General features: G+C 48.5%; 1 protein-coding gene across 2 annotated transcripts; it reads right to left on the bottom strand.

Moving 5' to 3' along the window:
* Window positions 1-2,435: 2,435 nt before the first annotated feature.
* KLHL33 (kelch like family member 33) lies at window positions 2,436-12,185 on the bottom strand. Of its 2 annotated transcripts, none has more exons than XM_019968451.2 (5): window positions 12,103-12,185; window positions 11,050-11,826; window positions 5,337-6,261; window positions 5,051-5,218; window positions 2,436-4,956 (listed from the first exon to the last, which is right to left on the bottom strand). In XM_019968451.2, the coding sequence occupies exons 2-5, from the start codon at window positions 11,804-11,806 to the stop codon at window positions 4,404-4,406; spliced, it is 2,403 nt and encodes an 800-aa protein (XP_019824010.2). In that variant the 5' UTR covers window positions 11,807-11,826; window positions 12,103-12,185; the 3' UTR covers window positions 2,436-4,403. The 2 variants fall into 2 exon arrangements, with proteins under 2 accessions (XP_019824010.2, XP_070653293.1); XM_070797192.1 differs by having other exon boundaries at window positions 12,067-12,140.
* Between the last annotated feature and the right edge of the window lie 2,839 nt (window positions 12,186-15,024).

The raw sequence follows: 15,024 nt of genomic DNA, 5'->3' as shown, positions 1-15,024 counted from the left end.
TTTTTCACTGTTCTGATTAGAAATACAAATGATTGTATTTTGAATCATCTATAAACATCTATCTCTCAGAGGAAATAAAGACTATAAAAGACAATAATCTCACCACTAATGACATACACATGTATTCACGCTTGTATATATGCATATGTATATGTATGTATGTAATGTATATATTTTTTTTGTAGTTGTGTTAGCAGGAGTTGTGATAAATTCACACTTTTCCAGCTATGATCCTTTGATCCCAAGAGTTAGCTCAGATTTGGAATGTAGTCTGTGGCCCTAAAAGAGTAATTATGACTGTCCTGCATATAAACCTAACCTGTGATGCTTGTCCCAGCCAGTCTCCAGGTCCCAGTGTTATAGGTATGTCACTTGGATATTGCGCTCATTGAAAATGTTCCTTTTCATTATCCAGACTGTGCCACTTGCCTTGGCTTCTTACACTGTGTAAAGGAAGGTTTGAATTACACTGTCTCCAAAATCTCTTCATTCCATGTTCTACTGAACAATCTTTCTATGTAGTTTTTCACTCTTCGGAGTTGGACATTGTTGCTTCTATATCCTGGACTGTCAGTCTAGATAAATAATGGCACTTAGTTTTGCAGTAGGATACTTTTTTGGGATGCATTGGAAGGCTTTTGGGATCTTAGTTCCCCAACCAGGGATTGAACCCTGACCCGCAGCAGTGAAAGGGCCAAGTCCCAACCACTGAACTGCCAGGGAGTTCCCTGAAGTAGGATTTTTATGTGATTTTTACTCTTTTGTATATATTTTTCCTTTGTTTTTCAAACTTCTCTGCTATCAGATTTGCAGATGTCCAGGACAGTATATTTGACAGGGAAAATACTGGGAGAAGGAATCGGTACAGTTTCTGTTTCAGTAGTACAGAAGTCCATGATGAGTCGAGTGAAAATAAGAGAACAAACTCAAGGTGATGATAAAGCTTTGTGTCTAGGAAAAATGATAGCACCAACAAAGCATGATGAGTCTGAACCGATGATAGTGGTAAATCCAAGTGGAGGTGAGGGCTGCTAAAAAACAGAAAAATTTAACCAGAACCCGAGTGAGTCATTAAGGCCTAGGATAGAGGGGAAGTGAGCTTTCTGAAGAGCACCATGAAGCAAGGTAAGAGAGGAACATGGACAACCCAGAATTAGGTGTGTGTGTGTGTTAGTCGCTCAGTCCAACTCTTTGTGACCCCATGGACTGTAGCCCATCAGGCTCCCCTGTCCATGAATTAAGCATAGAAGACTCTTATAGTCTAACAGACTTATCGGTACTGAAACTACACACTTCCAAGTCCTATCCAGCTTCTGAGTCAACCTGGAAAAGATGAGACCAAGTGTGCAAATTCCACCCTAATCCAGAAAGGAGGTTGAAGGAAGACTGTGGAGGCAACTAGTAGGGGAGGATATACAACACTTTGGCTCATTATCTGATTTACCAAAATAAGAATCCTGCACCTCTAGGAATTCACCAAACTGTCGCCTAATTCCTAAATTGCCATGATTGCCCACTCTATAGGAATGATCTCTTCCTAATTCCTGATTCTTACTCCACTTCCCTTCTGGGGGTGAAATATTGCCCTGAATCTCAGTGCACTTGCCCAAGGCCCCAACTTGTTACCTGGCTTAATTCAGGACCCTCTCACTGAAGAGTGGACCATTGGCCAGAGTCCTGCTTCACATTAGAAACCTCTTCCTCTCTTCTCATTCCAACCACAGTTTCAAAACTAAGGCTAGCGGACTTCCCTGGTGGTGCAGTAGATAAGAATCTGCCTGCCAAGGCAGAGGGCACGGGTTCAATCCCTGGTGCAGGAAGATTCCACATGTCATGGAGCAACTAATCCCTGCATCACAACTACTGAGTCTAAGTGCTGCAACTGCTGAGGCCCATGCACCTAGAGCCTGTGCTCCGCAATAAGAGAAGCTACTGCAATGAGAAGCCTGCACACCGCAACTAGAGAAAGCCTTCACAAGGCAACGAAGACCCAACGCAGCCAAAAATAAAATTAATTAATTAAAAATTTAAAAAGCCTAATGATAGAGCCTTCTGCAACCATCTCCCCCCGTCTACATACTTTTGGACTATCAGCTCCACCTCGGATGGCACCATACCCTCTTGGACACCATGATTTGACTTTCTGCAGCCTCTTTGGATTGGAGAAATAAGAATAGGAGAGTGCGCCATCTCTGGAGACAGGGAAAGAGAAATTTTTAGTTTGCAAAAGCCAGTTTCAAAAGCCAGTTTTCAAGCCAGCCAGTTCCTGCAGAAAGATGAAAGAGAATGAGGTTGGCCTTAGGTTGTTTAATTTGGTGAGAAATTGGTCACAGTGACATGAGAGAGAATGATTTCGGTAGTGCAGTGTAGACAAAAACCAAATTACAAGGGATATGGAATTTTTTTTAAAATGGAAAAACGCAGACAAGAATGAGTCAGTCATGGTGAAACCTTTATTTAAGTCTGTCTTTGCATACAAATCACTAAGAACTTGATCACAGAAGCTCACCCTAAAGACTCAACCCTTGTTTCTCAGTGCTTCCAATTTCCTTCTTCCCTGTCCTCTTCAATCTTTCTTCTCTGTTCTCTTATATATCCTACTTACCCTTCCTCATTTTCAACTATGTTCCTAAACAGAGATACAGAAAAAAAACCTTAGCAAAATAATGAAATCTCAAAACAAACAAAAACATGTCGGGATGAAGAAAGAAGCAAGGAAAGCTCCCTCATCTTGACCTTAGCAGAGTGAGAATCTTAATAAGCAGTGGTAAGAGAAAATTGACCTGTACAAAGAACTGGCCCTCCTTTGCCCTAAGCTGCTCAGGGGTCAGAAGTGGAAACACCAGACAGGAAAGATGTAGGGGAGTTGTAGAGGAAGGGAACACACAATTGTTAACTGAAAGCCCCTGTCTTCAGGAAGCTTTCAGGGAAGAGAGTAGGCTGGAATAGCAGCAGAATTCCCTGAAGAACCCCTGGAATACTGACTTCCCCTTTGCTGTGGAGACACAGGGCACCATACATCCCATTTACCTCTTTCTTCTGACTGGAATGCCTCCCTCCTCAGACTGGTGAGTTTCTAGGGAACCTTCAAGATCCAGTTCAGTCTATACCCATCAAATGATGCCTTCCCTCAAAGAAGGCTTCCCTGGACAGAGTTCCCTCTCTGTCCTCTGGGCTTTCATACCTTCAACTGTGAGGCTTGTGGGGTGTGAGGCTCTTGTGAGAACTATGAGGCAAGTGTCCATACCTCTAAGTCCACTGTAAAACTTGTATTTGCTTACAAGTCTGTGTTCTGGTCAAAATCCCTGATCTTGGGGTCCTTAGTGCCTCACAGTGTACCTGGCACACAGTAGATAATTTCTAACTATGAGGGAGACAGGAGAAAAGATAGAAGAGAAGGGGAAAGGGGATGAAAAGCAGGGTGGAGGAAGAGAGAGAGGAAACATCTGACTCAGCTTTCCCTGGCCAGGAGAAAGGGAAATGGATTCAAAAAACTCTGGAAGAAAGGAACAGAGAAAGAAACCACTTTTCTGGGTCTTCTCTGCCTCTCTCCTCTCTGCTGCTTCCTCTCACAACTTAGGACCACACACCACAACTGTACCGTTTTCCCTCCTGATCCCTCGATTCATCCCAAAGCGGAAGAAAGAAGCCAGTCAGCTCCTGACCTCTCCCACCCCATGCCCTCAAATCCTTCATCCCTTTCCACATGGACGCCTCCCTCTTTCTCCTCAACTTCCCCACCTGCAGCCTCCCTGCCTGGTCACTCTGGCATCTCAGGCCCCTGTGCTATGCCGGGTCCAGGAGGGAAATTCGTCCTCAGATTGAAATCCAAGAGGCTCTTAGGGGCAGCCTGCGGTGTGTGGCTGAGGAAACGCTAGACTGGGTCTACCAGCTACCTGAGAAAGAACATCATCAAGAGGGTTTGGATGTCCCAGGAATTGGAGAGTAAAAAGAAGCAGCAGTTACAGTCCTCCCAACATACTCCTCAGCTCTTTTCACAGATGACCTTTCCTCATTTTTCTCCTTCATCCATTGGTCGGAATCATAATTTTCCTGACTGTTCTCTCACGGCCCCTACACCGATGCTTCATGACTGTCTTTCTAGTTAGATGCACTTTCCCCACCAAGAATCGAGCCAGGGTCCCTAAACCTTGTAGAGTTGCCCCTAGGTCTCTTCTCCTTACCTAGATATTCAACTGCCTCTCCTTCCTCCATACTCTCCCTAGGAATTCCAGAACCACCTTTTCCTCAACGCAGATCATATATACAAAAGCGATTTATGAGTTGTAAAGCGCTGCGCTAGAATGAAATGCCATGATGAACAAAGCCTTCTCTTTCTCCCTGCACTCATCGTCTCTATCCTCTCTTATCCCTTCCTCCCTCCATCCACCACTGCTGCCCTCTCAACCAGCAGGTTTAGTTTGATGCCGTGTGGGAACCAAAGCCACGTGCTGCACCGCGGGCAGGGTCAGGATGCAGGCAGGCATCTCAGCCCGAGGCCTCGGCAGAGTTCCCAGGCACAGCCATCGGCCCAGGCCAGGACAATAGGCATGGATAAGGTGGGAGGGGGCATAAGTACGGTGGCTGTAGCCCCCCAGCACCAGCAACTCCCCCTGCAGCACGGCACCTGCAGCTCCGACATGGGGGGAGGGCAAGGGGGTCAGCTGAGTCCAGCTACCAGTACTTGGATCATAGGCCTCGAAGCTCAGCAGATCCCCAGTCTGACCTAGACCACCTGCTACATATAGCCGCCCACCCAGAGAAGCCATGACATGGCCAGCCCGAGGCACCCCCATAGGGCTCAGAAGTGTCACCGGCTTCTCAAGTTTGGGGTCGTAGTGCAGCAACGAGGCCTGGTACTGGCCAGTCTCACTGCAGCCACCGCTCACGTACAGCTGGCCCTCCAAAACAGCAGCTGCGTGGGCAAAGCGTGGTGCGGGAAGAGGAGGTGCTGGCCTGTGGAGAACAGAGCACGTGGTCAGGCATCAGTCATCTTCAGCTCTCCTCCGCCAAGACCCCTGATGCCTGAAACACCCCCTTCCCTGCTCACCTCCAGACATTGAGCTCAGGATTATAAGTCTCCACAGACCTGAGGGCAATACCACTGTCTCGTCCACCCAGGGCGTAAAGCAGTCCATCCAGCGCCACCAGGGGAAAAAGGCTCCGAGGCTGGCACAAAGGTGCCATCTCTTCCCAGTCCTCTTGACTGGGATCCCACCTGGAGACAGTGGGACAAGAGATGGGAAGAGTGACCCTGGGAGTCTGCTGTTGGCTGGCCCACAAACTCCCTCAGCTACCCACCTTGGGACCTGCCACTCTCTGGAGCCCATCCATACCTGAGAGTCGAAGCCAGGGTGTTAGAGTGGCTGTAGAAATCCTGTCCCCCACACACGTAGAGGACACTTCCTGCTAGGCTCGCAGCCCCGTGCCGAAAGCGCCCGGGGGCAGGTAGGGCAGGCAGCCGCCCCCACTCCACAGTTCGAACCAGTCCTATGCCGCAGCGAAAGGCCCGGGCCCACCACACTCCTCGGGATGGCTGTCTGGTGGCCATGTCTGATCTGAGCCCGTCCCCGCCAATCACCACCAGTGCCTGGTCAGGCTCCCTCCGTCTCTCTTGTCCTGGAACCTCAGCCTCCACCATCAGCTGATGCAGCAAGTCGGGGCTCAAGGGTGGAGGCAGCCCGGCCGCCCTTACCCTCCGCAGCTCCCTGGTGGACATACGGCCAAAGCGGACGCATCGAAGCAGGGCCTTGGCCTCTGACTCCTGGGTGTCAGGGTTGGCAGCTAGCCAACGCCGTGCAGCCACAAAGGCCTCGAACTCCTCCTGCAAGTGTAGCTCATCACTGTCCAGGAGCTCAGCCAGGCAGGCTGCCGGTAAAGTAGGGAAAGTGGAGCACAAAGCCACAGCGGGCAGGTGGGTGAGGAGGTAGTGACGGGCTTTGCTCCAGAGCCTCTCCAACCCTGGGGCTTCTGCCATGGGGATCAGGGCCAGGCAACGGGCAGGGCTGAGGCCTCGTGCCAGGGCTTTCTGGCACAGAGCCAGGCAGGAGGAGCTCTGGTACTGCAGAGCAGCCTGGGCAGCTCTCAGTAGTCCTGGCCACTTTGCCCGCACAACTCCAGAGTAGGCAAAAGAGACGAGGAGTCGCAGGTCCTGGGCAGAGATGGTGTGCAGAGACACCTCTGTGCCCTGGGATTCCCTCATCCCACTCAGGAGCATGGCCCCAAAGAACTCACTGCCACAGGCGAGGGCTGCTCGGTGCACTGCAAGAGGGAGAAGCAGAGGGGAATCCAGAGTGTTGCAAACCACTAGGCATGCTTTCGATTTCACAACCCCCACTTTGGGCCAACCACCCAAAACCACAGGCTAAACTGTGATATGCACAGAACACCACTAGGTGCTTGTTAAAATTAAATTCTCAGACCCACCCCCAGAGATTTTGACCCAGTAGCTCCAGAGGGAGATCCTATGAATTTATGTTTTAACATTTTCAAGCACCCTGCATGATTCTCATGTTAGTGACCTAAAGACACTTTGAAAAACATTGTGTACATGTGCTCCGTCGTGTCCAACTCTTTGCAATCCCATGGACTGTAGTCTGCCAGGCTCCTCTGTCTATGAGATTTTTCATGCAAGAAATCTGGAGTGGGTTGCCGTTTCCTCCTCCAGGGGATCTTCCTCACCCAGAGTTCAATCGTGTGTTTCCTCGTCTCCTGCATTAGCAGGCAGATTCTTTACCACTGAGCCACCTGGGAAGCCCCTTGAAAAACATTGCTTTAGTTTTTTTGATGCAGGCCAATTAGAAAAAGGGTCTTGACTGATTACTTGGAGAAGAGGCTATAAAGAACATTTGCTAAAAGGGGGTAGAAAATAAACTGCAAAGACCAATGTGCAGCTTATATAGGTCTTTCCACACTGTGCACAGAATAAAGTTCTTTCCTCTACAATTAGAAGAGCCACTGACATCAGCCATTCTGTTAGTCAGATTTTACTTGGAAAATGGTACCACACTCAGGAATGGCTATGACTCAGCCTCATCTAACTGTCATCTTCTCTTACCCAAGATTTAGTGCTTAATACTTCCCACATGTTATAGTTTTTCTTTGCATACCCACCTCCTTGATAGAGTTATGGAATCACAACACTGTAAACTGGAGACCTTCAAAACCATCTAGTTCAATAGCTCATTTTAAGATAAGGAAACTGAGTCCTAGTGAAAGGCAGTGATTTATTTTTTATCTCCATGTAGTAGCTGTCTGGGAAGAGTGTCATGCACTGTGACTGCTGCCAGGCTGCATTGAGCATACTTGTGTATCAGTTCCCTGCTTATGCACATGGCCCTTATGACACTGAAAATGTCCTATTAAAAATTAAAAAGAAATAAATTATTTAAAATGTTGTTAGGGGACTTTCTTAGTGGTCCAGTGGTTAAGAATCCATCTTCTAGCGCAGGAGACATGGGTTTGATCCCTGGTCAGGGAACTAACATCCCATGTACCACGGGGCAATTAAGCTCGTGTTCTTCCGAGCCTGCACACCACAACTAGAAAGCCCTCGCGTGGCAGCAAAGACCTAACACAGCCAAATAAATATTTTTTTAAATGTTGTTAAATAACTAGAACTCATATGTTTGAAGGCAAAAGGAGAGGTGACAGCAGAAGATGAGATGGTTAGATAGCATCACCAACTCAACAGACATGAATCTGAACTCCAGGAGTTAATGAAGGACAGGGGAGCCTTCCGTGCAGCAGTCCATGGGGTGGCAAAGAGTCGGACACAACTTAGCGAACAACAACAACATATGCTTCCTAATGTAACTCAATTTGAGGCAGTTGGCATCAAGTATGAAGTATTCTGACCAAAATATTTAACTTAAATCTAATCTAACCTTTAGATTAAATTCAAGTTTATAGGAAATTGAGAGGCTAAAAGAACAAATTAAAAAAAAAACACACACACACAGAAGGAAAATGTATACAAATCTAGAAATTGGAGCTTTCTATGGGAAAACTAATCTTGTTTCTTCAATAAGTCAAGTTATAAAAAAAAGGGAGGAAAAAGAAAGGGAGAGAGGACTGGACAAGAGTAAAGGAAGCTTCAGAGACATCTGAATTCAGTGTAAACCTTGATTGGCTCCTGGATTGAGCAGAACAGCTCTAACATACACTATTTTGGACAAGTGAGAAAATTTCAGTGTGGATGAGGTGATATTGAGAAAAGGGCTTCCCTGGTGGCTCAGAAAGTAAAGAGTCTGCCCGCAATGCAGGAGATCTGGGTTCAATCCCTGGGTCAGGAAAGATCTCCTGGAGAAGGAATGGCAACCCACTCCAGTATTTTTGTCTGGAGAATTCCATGGACAGTGGAGCCTGTTGGGGAACAGTCCATGTGGTTGCATATGCATAGAGTTGGACATGACCGAGTGACTAACACACTAATTTTGCTAGATAGTGTGGTTATATGAGAAAATTTCCTCTTTTAGAGAGACACATACCCAAGTATTTATGAGTGAAATACTTTAAACTTCACCAAAAAAATAAATAGATGAAACAAGTATGGTGGTTTAGTTGCTAAGTTGTGTCCGACTCTTGCAACTCCATGGACTATAGCCCGCCAGGCTCCTCTGTCCGTGGGATTCTCCAGACAAGAATACTGGAGTGGGTTGCCATTTCCTTTTCCAGAAACAAACATAGTAAAATGTTAATTATTCAGTCTGGGTGATGAGTGTTTTAGTGTTCATCTTAATATTCTCTTTTCTTTGCTATGTGTTTGAAATGCTTCATTACAGAAAAGCGGGAAAATGCTGCTAGAAGTCTTCTGAGGCAGGTCACACAGACCCAAGCTCCCAGTAAGGTTTATGAACCTCAGGCTACGTTGACCAGCTGCAGCATGTTCAGCTCTCTCAGAGGGCAAGTGATGTCAGCATGGCTTTCCATTGTCTTTTTAAGCAGTGGGTAGTAGCTCAGTGCTTCCCAAGCAGTAAACATTAGTGACAGCTTTCACATATATATTGCCCCAGGAAAATCTGCATTCCTCAAAGCAAGTAGACCCTCTCCTCTTCCTTACCATCAATCAGCCTATAGCTCAGAGCCAACTGTCAAAGGAGTCACAACCACTTGTATTTTGCACCCCTTCTTACTCACCATTATTAAGTTGAAATGTTTCTTAAGAAAGTGAAAGCATCAATATAAGTATGTTTAAATTCCAAATCCTAGTGGAAACTTTATGAAATTTTAAATTCCCCTTCCATCTAGTGCTATCAGAAATTATAACAAATACTTCAAAATCTGTTATGGACTAAACATTTGGGCCCCTCCCAAATTTATATGTTGAAGCCTTAGTCCCCAACATAATGGTATCTGAAGGTGGAGCCTTTGAGAGGTAATTAAATATGAGGGTGGAACTCATGAATGGGATTAGTGCTCTTATAAGAGGAGACATGAGATCATCAATCTCTCTGTGTCTGTCTCTGCCATGTGAAGATATAGTGAGAACATGGCCATCTACAAACTGGAAAGGAGGCCCTAACCAGAACCTGACCATTCTGGCACCCTGATCCAGTCTCCAGAACCAAGAGAAATAAACTTCCGTTGTTAAAACACCCAGTCCATGGTATTTTTGTTATAGCAACTAAAGTTGACTAAGATAGGATGCTTTTCCTTTGGGGAATCCTAGAAGCACTTTCGGAGAAGGCAATGGCACCCCACTCCAGTACTTTTGCCTGGAAAATCCCATGGATGGAGGGGCCTGGTAGGCTGCAGTCCATGGGGTCACTAAGAGTTGGACACGACTGAGCGACTTCACTTTCACTTTTCACTTTCAGACGGGAAAGCCTGGTGGGCTGTCGTCTATGGGGTTGCACAGAGTCGGACATGACTGAAGCAACTTAGCAGCAGCAGAAGCACTTTGGGTCCCAGTCATTTTCTAATGAGTAGTAGCTATGTGACTTTGGACATGTCTTTAAGTCTGATTTCCTTATCAGTAAGGTGTAAGCACTGAACTAGATAATAGCTAAACTAATCCCTTTTAATTTTAAACTTTTATATGTCTACACTCTGGCTCCATTTGCCAGGTGCTATGTGCCTTTGGTTTGGCTGCATAAGAAGCAATGTATGGACTAGTGAGAGCAGACTGGGCTAATGGATGTGGGCTTATATCCTGATTTTCACCAGTTAACATCTCTGAGTTTAATATTCTTTATCTGCAGCTAGAAATACCTGAGATTAAAAGAGATGGCATGAGTAAAAAACAAAATTTCTGGTACCCAGTACCTCACTAAATGTTAGTAGAATCTGAATAATTCTCAACGTATTCAATCCTCTTTAGCTTTCCTGGGGGCTTCCCTTGTAAAGAATCTGCCTGCAATGTGGGAGACCTGGGTTCGATCCCTAGGTTGGGAAGATCCCCTGGAGAAGGGCAAGGCTATCCACCCTAGTATTCTCGCCTGGAGAATTCCACAAACACGACTGAGTGACTTTCACTTTAGCTTTCCTAGTGATGAGCAGAGTTAACTTCAAAATGCCACAACCTGGTAGCCTTAGATTCTGGGAAAACAGTACCAGATCTTGCTCATGAGCTGTAGGGTCCTTGGTATAGGGTCTTGTAGTGCCATGGTGTCAAGCTCACTTAGGCAAAAGGACACACTATAAATTTTTCCACCGTGTTTCTCTAGCTTTTCCTATGTCTTAAATAGAAGATGCCAAGAAGGGGCTTTGGTTAATCTCTGTTTGAGTCAATCACCTTCTGCTTGTTCTACTGGCATGGACTATACCTTAGAGCCTGCCAGCTGAATGGAAGTTTCTTGTTTCTGGGCACAGGAAAAGCCACAGCATAAATCTGTCGGTGCGCCTAAGGAAAACAACTCAACTGCGCATGCCCCATTCTCAGTGGGTCAGGAGAGGCGCCAAGGCCACGCCCTGGGAAATTCTGATTTCAGCAGGGATCAAAAGCACTATGCTAGGGATCGAATCAGCTACTGCTTGCACACACCATTCCAGGTGGCATATGCACCTGCCTCAACGCAATGCCCCCCACCCCCACCCCCAGGCCCTCACCCCGCAGCCGGCAGCCGCCTGCCTCCAGCTCCAGGTCGCACCCGATGCCTTCTTGGTACAGAAGCTCAATGCTGCGCAGGTTTTCTCTCAGTTCCTCTGCCTGGCTGGGCTGCTTTTCATCTTCCCGTCCACTTCCAGTCCCCTGGCGTCCCCACTGGGCCGCAGCCTTTATCCGGGGGGCTCCCAGGGCTTCAGCGGCGACCAGCACATCCTCCCGTGAGGCGGGTCCCAGCACCCCCTCGTAGGCAAAGGTCAGCACGGCCTCCCAGGCCGCCGGGGTTACGTCCAGGCTGAGGGGGGGTTGCGGACCTCTGCTGCCCAGCAGCCTGCCTCTGAAGAGGCTGCTAACTGAGGCCAAGATCACCCGATGCACGCCATACGCTCTCCCCCCGACTGACACCTCTTCGTCCAGCAGCAACCTCTGCTCTCGCAGCCGCTGTGCCTCCGCGAAAAACTGGCTGGGATGCTCCTCGCTGCACAGCCCCTCGGGCTCGGCAGAGTCTTCTCCATCCTCCTCATCTTCCTCCTCCTCTTCTTCCTCCAGGGACAAGGCTGGAGAAGGAAGGCTCGCTGGGGTCATAGGCCTGGGGCCAGGCTCTTCCAGAGGAAAAGGGGGCAAACCAGGATCCTCATCGGGGGACGGAGGCCAGGAGGGGGTTCTCTGGGTGGGCAAAGGGAGGTCAAGGTCGTCCTTCTGGACCAGAAGAGAGACTTCCTCTGCCCCTGAGGGACGACGTGTGGAGTCCGAGAGGCTCATGGCCCAAGTTCGCTGGATCGCTACAGATAGAAAGAGGAAAGAGAAGAGAGTGTAAGAGCTGGACCCACAGAGGCCAGAGGAAGCCCTGCCTCCAGCCCCATTTCCTACTTCAACCATCTCCCCCTATCCCAGGGCTCTAGCATCTAGGCTACACCAGGCAACTATGAAGTGCACTGGGGGCGGCAAAGGCCAGAACAATGAGTAAAGATCCAGTGTCTGAAACTGTATCCCACCCATCTCGCCCCCATCCCAATAGTCACCCTCCTAAGACACCAGCGTCCCACTTATCCTCTCACTTGGGCCTGCTCTACTTCTGACGGAGTGGCAGAGGAAATGCAACCCTGTCCCTGTCAGTGGTAGCGCCTGGCTAATTATAGCCATTGCTGGCAGGCAAGGGGCTGGTCTCCGGGTGCCCAAACTCCAACACCCAATCCCCTGGGCCCGACCTGAGATTACCTCCTCCCCTCTTCCACTTGGAGGTCGCATCCTGGTGCTGAGCAAAGCAAACTCGGAAGCCAAGAAGGATGAGGGGATGTGGTGGAGTGAGCCAGCCCAGTGTCCACTGGGCTGGGCTGGAGAGGTGGATGAAGAACGTCTGGACTGATACAGGGGAAAGTTGGGAGAGAGTGAAGGGTGAGTTTAGGGGTCAGTCCTGGCCTTTGTTGATTTTTCTGTGCATGCTAAAGCTGAGACCCTGGAGTGAACAGTACTGGGGTGAATCTCAGATATAACCCATCTGGTCCAAGAAAGGCAGAGGGGTGGGGGAGGTGAAGGGGTATGGGGAGGGCTACCGACCGTGACCTACTCTTAGTGAGGGGTTTCCTTGTCCTGAGGTGGAGTCAGTGGTGACAAAGCCAAACCCAACCCTGGGGCTGCTATCCACCAGATGGGTCAACAGAGAGGCAACCTCTGGTTGTTCTGGCCCGCAAAATGGGTGATAGTGACTAACCTCTGCGTGGATCCTCTTATGGCCTCCCCTTCAAAAGACAAGGTGGCCAACACCTTGAGCCCCTACCAGGAAGAGGAGGAAGTGCTACCCAGCAGAGACAAACCCCAGGTCAACCTCTTCCTTCCCCTGCCAACAAGGACAAGGACACTGGACCCTGAGTTCTCTGCCAACCCCATGGTCCTGGGACAGCTCCACCACAGCCACATGTTTCAGGAAGCTCTGCTCAGCTCTGCCATGGTGAGACCCATAGTTCACAGCGAATCCACAAATGTTGGATGAAATCCGCTTTTCTGGGCAATTGTCCATCCTCCATTAAACTCCTTGGGACTGATCTCCCTCCATAGCACCTCCAGGTCTTGTTGCTGACATGCTTGCTGGGGAGGGGTCTTGGCATCTCATTCAAGGGACATTATTTTTTCCACCTCTACTCAGGAGCCCCATGTGTAACCATGCTCCTAAGATCATCTGGAGAATTCAGGACTGGCAAGTCCAGACCTAGCAAGTCCCAGTGTGCGTTAGCTAGACCATGGAAGTCATGGTAACAGATTGGTGCTCAGGATTCTCAAAGGTTGGGGATGAAAGCATGAAAAGAGGATTTTGCTCCAGAGGAGAGTCTCAACGGTACGTCCGAGGGTAAGAGGGCTGAGGGTGACCTTGACTTCTCCCTCCCTACCCTGCTTCCCCAGATCTATTGCATGCTGGACATCTGGGGCATTATCCTCTACCTGCTGCTGCCTTGGCTCACTGCTCAGACACAGGTATGGGCTCATCACTCTGTGGGACAGTAGGAAGGGGTTTAGGACTCAGCCTGAGTGAATTAAAGGAGCCCCATTCTTATCCCACTCCAGGGCTCAGATGGCTCATTATAATACTGCTCTCAGCTTCAGCCCCTAATATCACCAGCCTGTGTATCTCAGTCACCTCCACCAGTGCTAAGTCTCTTGTGACTCCATGATATCTTAGGGCCCCTAGTCCTGTTGAGAGTTGCTGAGACTGACTGACTCTTCTCTCCTCTCTAGTGGCACCTACTTCCCTGTCTTGCACAGCTCGCGTTCTGAGTTTAGCAGTTCCATGGAATCATCTTTGCTTTTTCCAGTGCAGTAGCCATGGCTGTGCATATGGTAGGCTACATGAAGACCCTTTTGGACCTGTTCCGGATAAAGCCCATCGCCTTCCTTGGTGTGCCCTTTTCTCAAGTCCACTGACCATCCGGCTTATACTTTTGTGGCTCCAGCCTGGGCAAGTCAAAAAATTTTTTTTAATTGGGAATAATTGCTTTACAATGTTGTGTTGATTTCTGCCATACAATGATGTGAATCAGTATATATGTATATCCCTTCCCTTTGTAGCCTCCCTCCCACCCACTCCTTATCCCACCCCTCTAGATCATCACAGTGCCCTGGGTGATTTATTATAAGAATTAGATGGAGGCATCAAATCAGCCAATAAAGTCTCTGTGACCCCCAACCTCTGTGTTCTGCCCTTCCAGGAGCATGGAGCACATCTACTAAACATGGATCCTGTAAATGAGTTTTGGGTGGTGGGCCTGGTGACTGTGACTATCCTTCTGGGTATGCCACTGGCAGGCATGGAGTGGGAGTCCAAGGCAGGTGAAGGGGAATTGAGTTGGGGGTGAAAAGACTAAGGGGATAGCAGTGAGAGCTAGACAGATCAGGAACAGACTGAATGTGGGGAGATGTGTGTGTGTGTGTGTGTGTGGTTGACAGAACTGATTTCCAGGGACACAAACCTGAAACCAGCCAGTTCTGCAAGGGGAGACTCCCCATGCCAGTTCTTGAAGGGGAGACACCCCATGCCAGTTCTTGAAGGGAAAAGTAAAGAGGACTCCTTCTGAGGATCTGTTGGGATGAGCACTAGACATGATTACCAGGTGAGAGATGCCCTGTTTCGTGCTCCCAGATAGTTACAATCTTCAGATTCACCTCTAGCATGGGAAAGGATGCTTTGCAGTTTGAGGCAAGAAGGAAAAGGACAACCATTCAGCCACAATCCTTTATGGAAAGAGGCTGGCGAGAAAGGGAACAAGAGGATTGGAGAGAACAGTGAAGATGAGACACAGAGAGGGAGGAGGAAGAGTTGTTCCTTCTCTTCCACCACCTCTCTTTCTCTCTCTCCCTGGGGGAGTGGGGCGTGGGGGATGTCACCCGTCGAGTTCCAGGTGCAGATTATCTTCTTCCTCATCTTCCTCTCCTTTATCAACTACCTGCTGGGGACACTTCTCCCCACAAACCCCAGCCAACAAGTCACT

The sequence above is a fragment of the Bos indicus genome, chromosome 10, assembly GCF_029378745.1.
Source record: "Bos indicus isolate NIAB-ARS_2022 breed Sahiwal x Tharparkar chromosome 10, NIAB-ARS_B.indTharparkar_mat_pri_1.0, whole genome shotgun sequence".
NCBI classification, from domain to species: Eukaryota; Metazoa; Chordata; class Mammalia; order Artiodactyla; family Bovidae; genus Bos; species Bos indicus.
The sequence above is the reverse complement of the archived record's forward strand: the minus strand, read 5'-3'. Positions and strand labels throughout refer to the sequence as shown.